Source organism: Nuphar pumila, chromosome 6, assembly GCF_984573655.1.
Source record: "Nuphar pumila chromosome 6, dmNupPumi1.hap1.1, whole genome shotgun sequence".
In the NCBI taxonomy this organism is placed as follows: Eukaryota; Viridiplantae; Streptophyta; class Magnoliopsida; order Nymphaeales; family Nymphaeaceae; genus Nuphar; species Nuphar pumila.
This window is the reverse complement of record NC_143254.1, coordinates 17,676,386-17,689,820: the sequence shown is the minus strand read 5'-3', so window position 1 is coordinate 17,689,820 and position 13,435 is coordinate 17,676,386. Positions and strand designations below refer to the sequence as shown.

Genomic DNA, 13,435 nt, shown 5'->3' with positions numbered 1-13,435 from the left:
GAATTTTTAATCCATTCAATGATGTAATAATTGGATTATAATGAGAATTTACATTCCTTGCACTAGATTAGAATGTATGAGCATGCGTATCCTCTAGAAATGCTTGTTTCATGTCATTTCTCTCTTTTATTTTAAAATTTCACGAATGGGAACACGAATGGCACGTGCACCATTCTAATAAAAGGTGATTAAATCCTAAGTTGACGATTTGTATCAACGGCCATAGTCAGGGTGTGAACAAAACTTATGATTTTCATCTTTTATGGAATAACATTGGATCCACACTGGATCTCTTTTCAAAAATCATCATATTTTTAAATATTTTCTTCCTTCATCAGCGTTTAACTTAAAATTAACTCAAAATATATATCAATGGCCATAGTCAGGATATATTGAGAGTTAATTTCATTTTAAACTCTATGAAGGCACCAAAAATGTGTTTTATTCTTCACTTGAATTTAAATACGATTATTATATAATACATCTTATGACCATAGTCAGAGATGTATTATATTTTTCAATCTTATTTCAATTCATTAAAAGAATAAAATATGTTTTTCAATATCCAATTTTCAAAATTCTTTAATTCATTCATCATTTAGGATAGAATTACATCATATTTTCAAAACTCTTCTTTTTTTAAAATCCAAGTGATTTTCGAGATATATTTTCAAATATCTTCTTCACTTCTCAAATCAATCTTCAAATTTTTATTTCAATTCATCTTTCTATCTCATTTCGAAATTCAAAACTTCAATTTCAAAGTCCAATTTGACTTTGAAATTTCAAATTCACTTCTATATTCAAAATTCAATTTCCAACTCAAATCAAATTTCAAAGTTCAATTCAAACTTTGAAATTCCAAATTCATTTTCAGGATTCAAATTCAATTCAAGATTCTAGATTGAATTTCAAAGTTCAATTCAAACTTTGAAATTCCAAATTCATTTTTAAGATTCACATTCAATTCAATATTCTAGATTGAATTTCAAAGTTCAATTCAACTTTAAAAATCCAAATTCATTTCCAGATTCAAGTTCAAATTCAATTTAATTTCAAAGTTCAATTCAACTTTAAAATTTCCAGGCTCATCACCTGATTTCGAAATTTAAATTTCATTCTCTATCCTTCTTTCTAATTTCCAGAATCGATCTTGGATCTCTAAAATCTAATTCTAAATCTCATCTAGATTTCTTAAAACTCATCCAATTTTCATTCTGACTTCAAACTTTAATCTAGAATTTCACTGTACTGTCAAATTCCATCTTGATTTTCAATTCTAAACTCCCCTTTTGAAATTCATATTCAACTTTCAATTCTTATTTTCTAAACTCCCTTCTTTAAAATTCAGGTTCATCTCAATCTTTGATTATTTCAAAACTCAAGATCTATTCTAAGTCTTAAGTTAGAAAATTTAACTTCTCCAAGTCCATCGTCAACTTTCAAAAACCATTTCTTCATCATTTATTTCAAGATCATTTGAAAAATCCTAAAATTTCTAAATCATTCTTCTCAAAAAGCATACATTTCTGCATTTGCATTTACACAAGCATGATTCTTTGTGCATTCTAGACTTAGAATAAATTCTTAGACAATATTAAGGCAAAGCAAAAGGCATAAATTCGATCTTTGGTTCGATTACCTCTAGTAAAGGCGTCAGGAAGCGAATCCCGTCTCTCCCTTTTTCCCGCAAATATTTCAAAACGGAGGCGAGTAATCTTTTAAATCTTTTCAAAATTAAGGTCAAGTGAGACCTTCGCAAAAGAGTTCCTCTCTTTTCTTTCTTTTCTTTTCTCTCTTCTTTTCTATCTGTTATTCCCCTTCAAAAAGGGAATAGAGGCTAGAAAGGCAAAGAGAAGGGAAAAGAGAAAAATAAAGAGGAAAAATTTTGCGTTGATCACAACACAGACACACAAACACACACATATAAAATGTGTGTATCACTGTTTGATAGTTGCCAAGACAAGAAATGGAAACAAGAAGCAACACAGGAAACAGAATATGGAAGCATACATTTTAGATTTTCTTAGAGGATTTGGAAAGCAGGAAGCAATATGAGGAATCATTTACGAAGCTATATGTGAAACCATATGAAATACTAATAAATTGATGGAGAAAAGAAGAAAACTTTGAAGGAAGGAAGATCACCGTCAGGTAGGGCTAGGAAACGAGCCAAGCCACTGATGACTCGGCTCATAAAGAGCTCATTCGAACCCGTAAAATAGGATTGGCAAGCTGACTATGAACAATAAGTACTTGGCTCGGCTCAACTCGCATAAGCTAATTGGGTATTAAAAAATATATTTTACATATATTTTAGATGTTTTCTGTAATCATATTTCTTCCATCACCAAACTAATGTATCTTTTCTATAAACAAGCCAGCTCGAACTCATCTCATTTAACTCGGGCTCATTATGAGCCCAAACTCAGCTTAGCTTGCCACAAGGATGAGCCAAGCTTGAACAGTTCAAGCTCGGCTCACACACCTTGTTTGCCAGCGCTACCATCAGGGACTATATCATTCTATTATAAGATCTCTAGATCACTTAGTTAAGAGAATTACACACAAACAGACATTCAACAAAAGCACAAAATATTCAAAAGGCAGCATCCTAATAAGCTTATGTTAGACACTATACATTCAAATAATAAAGAGTTTGTACAGTAATTTATGCATATTTTATCACAAATATTACAAATCTAGGAAAATCATTGTTTTTTCATTTAAAAGGCAAAGCTATGAAGCAATAGCAAAATATATTTATATCTCAAAATTCACAAAAGAAACTTACAACCAAATAGTGTCACGACTTGGAATCGAGATTTCTACGACTAAGAATTGGAATTCCCATGATTGGTAATCAGGATTCCCAAAGAATTGAGATTTCTACGACTAAGAATTGATCGGTAATCAGGATTCCCAAAGAATCGAGGTTTCCATAACTATTGGATGTATCCCCATGTCCTAATTTTTGAGAATTGTCGTGTCATACAAAGTGTATACTCATCGTATTCTTTTCCCATATCTGTGTTCTTGTGACATAGATGTCAACACAAACACTTAGCCTGTGTGCATGTCAACATGACACAAAACCAGACACACCAAAACACTTCATAGGCAAAGTCAAACCCAAGTTGGACACAATCAACACCATGTCCCAAAAAAAATACATTGCTGACCTGTTAATAAATGGGTGTAAAATAGTAAATTGTTTGCTGAGAGGCCCTCAATAATATCCCATAGTTGTTGGCCATCAAGTACTTGACCTCTAAATGTAGGGTATCCTGCACCACCTTGATTGATCAGATACCATCAAGCCTGAAAGCTCACAGCAGGATCTATTGCGAGCTTATACAGGAATATAGATATAAGTTCGCACCGTATATCAGGTCCATGAGTCCTGAGACTGTTTGAAGGAAGTTATATAGAGCAGCTTGCCTGTGTGGTTGGAGAACTGTACTGAATTGATTGGATCCACATCAAAGCCAAGAAGCTGAAGAGGAAAGACTGCTGACTTGTTCCCAACATAGCCCTGACAATGATAGTGCAAAAGCAGAACAATTTCCATGATTATAAGTATGAATGCCAGATATTGAAAATATAATACCAGATATTTGTAGGACGACGCGATGACACATGACTAGTCTGTTGACTATGCCAACTAGTCAGTTATTAACAAGTTGCAAAAATGGTGAAAAAATCACATGTTTGCATATGAAAAACATCAGAGAGGGGATCCAAATAAATTTTCAGAATCAATGGTTAAACATATCAATCAACATGAGAACTACTTGTCTAATTTTATATGTGTGCATGTGTATTTGTCTACTTCGCCCAGGCAGTTATGGGGACCACAATTTCCTGAATCAATAAGTCAAATATGTGATTTAGATACCTGGAGCTTCTTGCATTCTTCAGTGCTCTTGGCATCCTATAATTGGCTCAAATTGAATAACATTTCCAATGTGCTAAACAGTTTTATAAAATAGAAAACCATGGCAACACCATCATATAGTCAAAATTACCATGAAACAACTACCAAACAAGCATTCTAGTTAATGTTTCAGTTGTCGAGCATAGGTGAAACTCACAGTGGAGAAAGGGTAGGTGCCACTCGCAACAATGGTGTCACTCACGGCTAGGATATGCCCGCTGCTTTTCTATTCTAGGCAACACATGTATAGGCTCAGCGGAACTCACTGCTAGGGTAGGTTTGAATTGTTTTTGCTCTCCATTCCATCAAAAAAAGCCTTTTAAGAAACAAGAAAGAAAGGCTCATTTTGAGTTGTAGAAATCTCTCATGAGCAACTACGATATTCACATTTTCTTCCTCTTGACTACAGGTCATGTTTGTTGAGCTCTTTCATCCGTTTTATTCACAAAAGGCAGACTATAACATAGGTAATTCAAGTTGGTGGTGTAAAACCCGGAAAAAAAAACTTGGATTCGGGTCGGATCCAGACCCGGACCCAACCTGAGGCCACCGCCTCCCTCGCGCCTTCTAAAGACAGCGAGGCAGGGGAGGGGTTTCAAATAGAAACCCCCTTTCCCCTCTCGCTCTCTCGTTCCTCTCTGTACTCCCTCTCCCCTTTCACTTCGCGTCGGCAACCTCACCGCCACCGGCGACCTCCTCCGGCAGCCCCAGGTAACCCTAACCTCTCTGTCTCCTCTTCTTTCTCCCCCGACCCACTCTCCTCGCGTCTGCCGAGTAGCGGCCACCGGCAACACTCGCACGCCGGCAACCCTCCCTCCGGCAAGCTCCTCTCTGGTGAGCTTCTTCCAGCAACCTCAAGGTACGCACCGTCTTCTTCTCTTGTCTTCTTCCCTTTCTTTCTCGTTGAGTCGGCAGGGGAGGGGTCGAGCCCCCTCCCTGCTCCCTTTGATGGCGGGGGAGGGGTCGAGCCCCCTCCCTTTCCTTCTGGCAAGGGAGGGGTCGAGCCCTGCCTGTGCTCCCTGTGGCCAAGGGAGGGGTTGAACCCCCCTCCCTGCACCACCTTTAGTAGGGGAGGGGCACAGCCTCCTCCCTGCTCCCTTTGATGGTAGGGAATAGGTCGGCAGGGGTAAAACCCCTGCCGCCTGTGAGAAGGGTCTTGGCAGGGGGTTTTGAGGCCCCTGCCCGCCCTTTTGTTTTCACCAGGGAGGGTCGAGACCCCTCCCTGTCTCTTCTTTTTCATAGGGAGGGTCGAGCCCTCCCTATCTCCTTTTTTATTGTGTAGGAGAGGGTTCAAGCCCTCCCTGCCTCTGTTTGTTTTGGGGAGAGGCTCGAGCCCTCCCTGCCTTCGAGCTATAAAGGAGGAGGGGTCGATGCTTGTTTATTACGCAGGGTAGGGGTCGTCTCCCTCCCTGCTTCCCTATTTCGCTGGGGAGGGGCCAAGACCCCTTTCCTCCCTTGGTTTGGGTAGGGGAGAGACTGAGCCCCCTCCCTGCACCCTCTTCTTTAGGGCAGGGGTATCGCCCCTGCCATCGCCAGTTTTCGGCAGGCAGGAGCGAAGCTCCCTGCCTCTGTACTTTCAGACAGGCAAGGGCGAAGCCCCTGCCCCTGTTTCTTGCACGTAAAGAAGGTTCACCGGGGCACGTTGCCCCTGCCTCTGCTTCTTTCACGTCAGGACAGCGGCAATGCCCATATCCTCTCTACCTTTCTGATTGAGATAGCATGTTGACGTCTCGCTTTTGCAGCTTGTACGATGGATCCCACTCGCGCCCCGTGACCCGAGCCGTCCATTGCTTACACCCGCAGACGCCAGCAATCTCGCAACTCCCCAAGGTAGGGGAAGATTGCACAGAGGACTTAGACAATTGAATTGAGTTCAATTAACTAAAAAGGACAATTAAATAAATATATATGCATATATATATTTATATGAGTACACATTTAACTTAAGGACGCGGTTTCTGTTAAAATGTATCTAATATATATATATATATATATATATATATATATATATATATATATACATATATATATATATTACATCAATACCTGATAGGGGTATTTTTGTAATTTCACATAGTTGTTTTAGAAAACAACTATTTTCGTTTTTTGATAAAATGTAATTTTATTTTCTTATTTTTTTATTTCTTTTTTTATTTCTTTTGAGGGTTAAAAGGGGCTCCAACCTTAGAGTCGTTGGAGCCCCCAACGGTCACAAATGTGACCGTTGGGGGCTCCCAACGACTCTATGGGAGCCCCCTTTTGGCTCTCCTTTTGAGGCCTTTTGGCCATCCCTTTGCTCCTCTCCCTCTTGTATAAATAGGGGTGAACCCCTTGTATATTTCTTATTCTTGAGAGCTTTCTCTCTTCTCAATAAGAGGCTTTTTATATTGTTGCCTTCTTAAAGGCTTGTGCTTGTATTGTCCCTTTGTGGACTTGTGATATTGTCTCTTTTATTCATTGTTGTAAGTGCTTGTATGTACTCTTTATATTTCCGCAATATCTCATTACAGTTTCACGATCCTTGTCCTTTACTTTCTGTCATGTCTTTCCTTTGCCGTCACGCTTTGTGCCCAGGCTCTTACTTTTGCAAATATCTCGTTACTGCCTTGCCATTGCAGGTGATGCTCAGGTTTTCGCTCATTACATGTGTTATAAAGGCATCCTTGTGGAGGATGCAAGGGGCATTTATCGCTCTTCCTCTTGCATTTAAAGTTGAGTCGGGGGCTTAACGATACAAAGATCCCTAGCAGGGATCTTGGCTTTTCAAGTGAGCGGTCCTGCAAAGTAGAATTGAGAATTTAGAGAGCTGTAAAAAAGCATCAAAGATTGCCCAAATCGAAGTATTTGGAAGGATGTGATTGGCTGGTTTTGTTCGTCTATCCGACATATCTCGGGTAACCCCAAATTGGGGCTTGAGCGAACTTCTTAGCGGGGGTTCTGTTGAGAAACACGTATCTCGTTCATCGAGGCCGGTATCAAGTCATGCGAGGCATGTAGATACCACGATAGCATATGCGATTCTAGAAAATCGCATGTCAAATGTTGGCACAAGTTGTTGGCTGTTTTAAAAGATAAATAATGTCAAAAGTAAAGTTTGAGAAACATTACATCTTTGTGAAACACTTTTGTTGAGGCTCCTATTAAAGAACTATACCCCTTTCATCCTAGAGTACTTGTAGTCATGCACTACACGCTAGTACTGCGATGATCGGATGAGACAGTCGTGCGACCTCGAACAGTGTTAAATGCACAATGTTGTAAACACATAAAAATAGGATCGCCTTCACAGGTAAGATGCCCATTTGGTCAAAAGACTAGAGCATATAGAATGAGTCGTCAATTAATTTACCCTTGACGCACTCATTCGCTTCTTATAGTCTGTCAAGGGAGAGGACAGAGCAGTACACACTCCAATGGACAGGTTGTTAATAACCACCCCACAGGCAAAGATCCGGCCTCCCCAGTCATTGGAGTTAGGGGAAGGGACTACCAGACATTATCCTAGGTGGTAGATCCATGGACTTCTGCAAAAGTTGGATGCATTTGTTGCCAAGTACCTGCCTTTGAGGAATCCTCTCTCGGTTAAAGCCGTCCCCTTAGGAGCGGACTCAACTAGCTATTCGGGTTATTGAAAATATATAGAATAACAGACGCCTGAACTAATCTCAGTTGTTTCTACGATTTGTCTGCGCGTACCTGCAAGCCAGTAATATCGAAACATAAGTTTGTTTACACTGGTTGATGGGTCATAAGACTTTCGTGTGTTTTGGGTACGTATTTTTTGTCAAGTAAAAGCTTATCGATAAAATTACATATGACTTTGGTGTTTCCGAGATTCTTATGATTATGATGCTTATGTAGGTAAATGACATGTCACGCCTACATAGTTGTATTGCAGAAGATTGCATTATGATTGTTTGTGTGAATATATCATACATGTATAACATGATTGATAAGTATCATGAATATTTGATTAAAATGTCTTGAAGATATGTGTATGAGTTACACGCTAGAAAGGTCGAATACGATGTGCTTTGAGATAAGAATTGTGAATGCATATGATGATGCAATGATCAAGATCAGGTGACCCGGCTAGAGTGGTAGATTCTCTGTGAGGATGTACACTGTACAAGAGCGAGTAGCCGCAAAGACGGCAAACTCCTGTGAGGAAGTGTATGGTCTAAGACCAGGTATACCATCTAGGGTAGTAATTTCTTATGAGGTTGTACATTTCCCAGACCAGGTGATTCGACGTTGATCTTGTTAATTATAATAGTGGCTATCGACCCTGAGAGCGGTCATTTATGTTGATGCATGTATCACAATAATTTTTATTGAATATGGCATTTGTTGAGGACCGGGTTCCCAAAGGATTCTCTGTGAGGGTATGTATGATCAAGATCTGGTAATCGGCTAGAGTGGTAGATTCTCTGTGAAGATGTACACTGTCCAAGAGTGGGTAGCCGCAAAAACGGCAAACTCCTGTGAAGAAGTGTATGGTCTAAGACCAGGTATATCATCTAGGGTGGTAATTCCTTATGAGGTCGTACATTTCCCAGACCAGGCGATCTGACGTGGAACTTGTGAATTTTGATTACCATAAAAAGTTATGGTAGGTTGTGATGATCTTCTGAAATTGATCAGAATAGCCAGTTATGAATCTATAGATTTGGCTTTCTATTTTAGCATGATTATATGCTCAACCCAGATGTGAGAATCAGATCTTTATTGATTTTAGATCATATTTTGGACCTTCTATGAAAGGGTGGGTTTTTCTGAGAAAGTATGACACCTTAAGTGAGTCATAACAGGTGACAGTTGGTCGCGTAAGACCTTAAGAGATGGGAATAAATTAAGGTTGTTCACGACAAAGAGTTTGTTAAAAATAGTGAGATCGACAAACGATGACCTAATAATAATTAAATGCAGAGACCCCGTTCAAGAAACAAAAACAAGCTAGAGCAATGTCTCATTGTGTCTCTTCATCCGTGTCGAATCAAGTAGAAGATAGCATTCTTATACTTTTCTGCGAAGACAAAAGTTTAATCATGCATATGTTTTGTTCAATCGAGTTTTGAACTGCTTACATGTTTAAGTGTTTATCTGTTTTAAACTGCTTAGCATGCTGAATTAAATGCTCTTAATTCAGTTTCCTGGAGCCTCTCTTGTGCACCTACTAGTTTTTCACGAAACTAAATCATTATATGGAACGATTAGGTACACCACGGACGATGGCAAGATGGCCTCAAGAATTTTCTTTTCCTGCTCTTAGCTCGCGTCCTGGACGTTTTTGGGTTTTGTCACAGATTTTCCTTTGGATATCCGAATTTTGTACTATTTGGGAACTTCTTTAAATGAAGGTGGCTTTTCCAAATGTTTTGCAAGTATCATGTGTACTGAGTTTTGGTTCTTTTAGCTAACGTGCCCAAAGTTGTCAACTTACCTTTCTAAATTCAATAAAAGAATTGTTTTCCGCTGATTACATAAATAAACTCTGAAAGGAAAGAGATTTTTTTCTAGTCTTTTGCATGTTTTCTGAAAGGTTTGCAAGTTTGAAATTTTGGGGCGTTATAGATGGGATGGGCTTCCTCCTTGGACGAGCACGTTGAACGTAGAATTAGGTATCCTCGATGCATCATATCTTTCCATCCTATTGGCTAATAAGTAGGATGGGCACTCATCTGAACGTTTGATACAGCTACTTGTACAACAGTGTTAGAAACGGCCCTACAGTCGCCCTGACATGACGATAGATCAACAATTGCATACTAGGTGGGAATATTCGATCTAAAGGAACCATCACAAGGACGATCAGAGGGATGAACATCAATGATTGTCCAGTGGAGGCTAGAGGAGGGTTACTTGAAGCCTAGGATAAGCGTGCAGGCTAACCTATTTGATAGAGATGAATAGCCAAACCAAACCATACTTGGACACTTACACAAGTGTCAAAGTCGAAGTGTATATATATATGGGGAGAAAGAGTAATTAAATAAAAAATAAAAGAACTATTTCAAAAAAAGAGATGTGTTCGGTTCTCTTGTCTGTATGTGGCATCGCACAATTTATCATATATAGAAACTGTTAAAGAAAAAAGAGATTTAATTCTTAAATGAGACTAAGTGAGCATGACTGCAGTAACAGTGAGAGAGTCTTTTATTGGCTAGCTTAACACCTTCATTATCTAAGAGAGAGAGAGAGGGGGTTGAGCCCTTTCTATATAGCAAGGAGCATGCAGACTCATTTTCGTGGAGTTGGGACCCAATAAAATATATAAAGGAAAAAAGGTTTAAACAAAGTTGACACAAAGTGTCTATCATCAGACACTGCATGTCTAAGACACTCAAAAGTATCGGACATGCAACACAAGGTGTCCAATTTTTTTTTACACTTCTATGAAAAAAATGAAGTGTCTAGGAGTCTTGGTGTCAGTGTCCAAGTGTCGGACACTGACACGTTGGCCCTCCAGAAGTGTTAAGGTAATATAGCAGAGAAGCATTTTTAAATTCTCAAAAATTCAAAACATGCATCTCATGGCCACTTGAATGGGTCAAAACATGTAATAAAACAGAAGTCTAACCATAGGCGAATACCATAACGAGTTTGACATCCGTATTTTGAGAAAATAAGTTTCAGGAAACAATACAAAGGATGTCAATGCCAGGTTTGACATGACATTAAGTTTTCGACATTTCTTTCAAATTGTTAAATTCTCCAATTATGACATGATTAATTAATGTAATCTCTTCTTTAGAAAGGATCAGTATTCCTCCTGTCAAAAAGAGTTTACGCCAAATTCTTAACTTTGCATTATTTGGAAGGTGCATGTGCCTCAAATTGCTGAAAATCTGTCCATTTGAATCGCTTTAATGGCTTTTTGCGATTTTGTTCCTCTATATATAAACTGAAACCAAATGTTCCTGATGCATAAGACAGAATAGAATGGTAGCAACAAGAAAAAGAATTGAGAGGATCAAAGTGGTTTAGTCCCATTGAAAAAACCCATTGGATCACAAACTTTACTGCTACGTTTTAGAGAAGCACGAGGACAAAAATCAGAAGAAAGCGAAGCAGGGGTGACTAAATCATAAGCACATAATGCGAAAGATGCTTTTGATGAAATCTCTTTTTGCAGGCAGAAGTATGCAAGACAGTGTGCTGAACATAATGAAGTAATGATAAACCAATTAATTCCAAACATCACTCTGAAACAAGTTAAGAAAAACAAAGAAAAGAAAAGGATTTTTCCACTAAAGTGATGGGTTCGAGTATTTCAAAAGGAAATGTCAATATTTGAGTGTCGGTCACTGTCTAGGAGTTAAATGATTACTTCTTACAAAAGGAATTCAGATCTGGGATGGGAAGAAACAGCCCAGGTGATCACAAGCCTCTGCATGGATTTGGAGATAAAATATCTTTTCACTAACTTCAGTATGATGTTAGGATCCTGATGGTTAACCACTCTAAGGGCTTTCAATGTATCAGTTAGACACCTAACATTTTGTATAAAAGCAACCACCATGCATCAAGTTTGATTCTCGGGAGGTGCCATCTAGGAAAAGCGCAATCAAGAGTCCAGACCAGAGTGAGAGGCCCCAAAGATGAAAAAGGTTAACTGGAGTTAAAGCAAGATTAAGAGCCATCCTAGAATTGGCCATTGAGGATGTCAGCCGCAAGGTGAATTGTTAGAATCCTAGCGGTTTAAGGGCTTGACTTTACGCAGCTTAATCACCATAGGGTCTTTTACTATATTAGTTAGGCGCCTAAATAATCCAATTTGGAAATTAGAAGTATCTTCTCAACGATTTATGCCTATGCCCACATCCTACCTAGACCACAATCATGGATTTTTCATGTGTGTCAGTCACTGAAAGTGGATTTCATGGTAGAAAAGTAATGAAAAGATAAAAGTACAATTCACATTTCCTTTATAATGTGCACATATAGTATATAACTATTGCTAGGCAGTAGGGAGCAAAACAAAAGTTGGAGAATAAAAAGAAAGGAGAAATGATTGCTAAGCACAACTCTCATAGAAAAAGGCAATACTTTTTCTTTCTCTTTTCGAAGTATTCATTGTTATTGCTTACAATGACAATGTCAGGAGGAGGAAACATCGTATTTATTGTTCCATATCTCCGATAATAACAATCCCACGGGGCTCCACATGACAGCCCAAGTCGAAGATATGTTTATGAGTATCCACGGTCGAAGCTGGGTGTACTTCCGAAAAAAAAAATCAAAATCACCACTGACAACGATATATCATATCAACTACCAACAGAATCGGCCGGCGCCGGAAATCTATTGGAGCAAGCCAAGTCCTTTCGACGAGTTTAAAGAAACCAGCCTCATCATCAAGACCATTTTCTTCCAATATACAGGTCATCAGATGCGAAGCAAATAAGTAAACAACTACCAGGAGTGCCCCATACGCATTCCTCAACATTCTCAAAAGAACCCCAAAAGATCTAAACAATAAAGAGGAAAAACAAAGAACTTCACATCCAACATTTCAGCATTGGAGGACTTATAACAAAAGACAGAAAAGAAAGAAATAAAGAGCAGCCAGTGCTACACACACAGAGAGATAGAGAGAGAGACCTGGACGGTGTGAGATTGGATGCTGAGAATGCGGCCCGTTTCCGACGGGAGAGCTAGCGATAGGATCGGCGGCGGCGCCATACAGCTGGAAGTTCTTATCCTCTTGTTCCTGCTCGATATCCCAAACAGCGATGCTAGCTGTCGATCAAACAAATTGCGCACCAGGGAGACAGAGGGAGAGAGAAAGTACCGGAAATGGAAAGTCGCCCGTACCAAAGACGGCCGCCTTGCCCCAATTGTCAAAGCACTCGCGCACATAAAGACCCCCTCTCTCTCTCTCTCTCTCTCTCTCTCTCTCTCTCTCGCTCTCGCTCTTGTTGTCTGTCCGACGGGCTGCAGTTGAAGTATCAACCAATACGTGCAGCTTCCTTTTTCTTCAAAAAAACCGACATTTTCATCAATCTGGGCTCAGACATCTATTCATAGTCCTTGGGTATCTCATGTCAAGACTAAGAGTACCCAGGGCGCCTTTTAACTGGTGGGCTTGCTAAGGGCTTGGGTGTCAGTGACCCCATCGATGGAAGACCGAACAAAACATATATTACACGTATTTTGTAACAACTTTACTACATTTATTCCGTGTTAGTTTTGATTGGACAAAAAATTGTGCTTTTTGCATCCGTTGTTTGATTTAGATTGTGGGAACGACACATATAGATAATGAGTCAGATAACTTTGTTTTGAATTGTAAGACTCGATCTGCCATCATGTGAGTGTTTTAACATGTTTATTATAGATTTTAACCCTGAATATCAATTTTGAATTGGATTCAAATATGAAAAAATATTTTAAATTAGGATAATTTGAGAAAAATAAAAATTTATATTTTTTATATATAAATACTTTAATCAGTATTATATTGGATCTAATTATGAAAGTTTATTAAATTTTGAG

The 13,435-nt window shown here is 38.9% G+C and overlaps 1 protein-coding gene across 1 annotated transcript in view; it reads right to left on the bottom strand.

Annotated features, from left to right (window-relative positions):
- LOC149834157 (pyridoxal kinase-like) overlaps positions 1–12,839 on the bottom strand; it is a 67,865-nt gene extending 55,026 nt beyond the window's left edge. The window contains exons 1-4 of the mRNA XM_090011256.1: positions 12,732–12,839; positions 12,542–12,650; positions 3,442–3,535; positions 3,183–3,287 (exon numbers count right to left, since the gene is read on the bottom strand). Coding sequence (XP_089867382.1) covers positions 3,183–3,287; positions 3,442–3,535; positions 12,542–12,650; positions 12,732–12,799 — 376 coding nt within the window. The 5' untranslated portion in view covers positions 12,800–12,839. The remainder of the gene's footprint in view (positions 1–3,182; positions 3,288–3,441; positions 3,536–12,541; positions 12,651–12,731) is intronic.
- Positions 12,840–13,435: the final 596 nt, after the last annotated feature.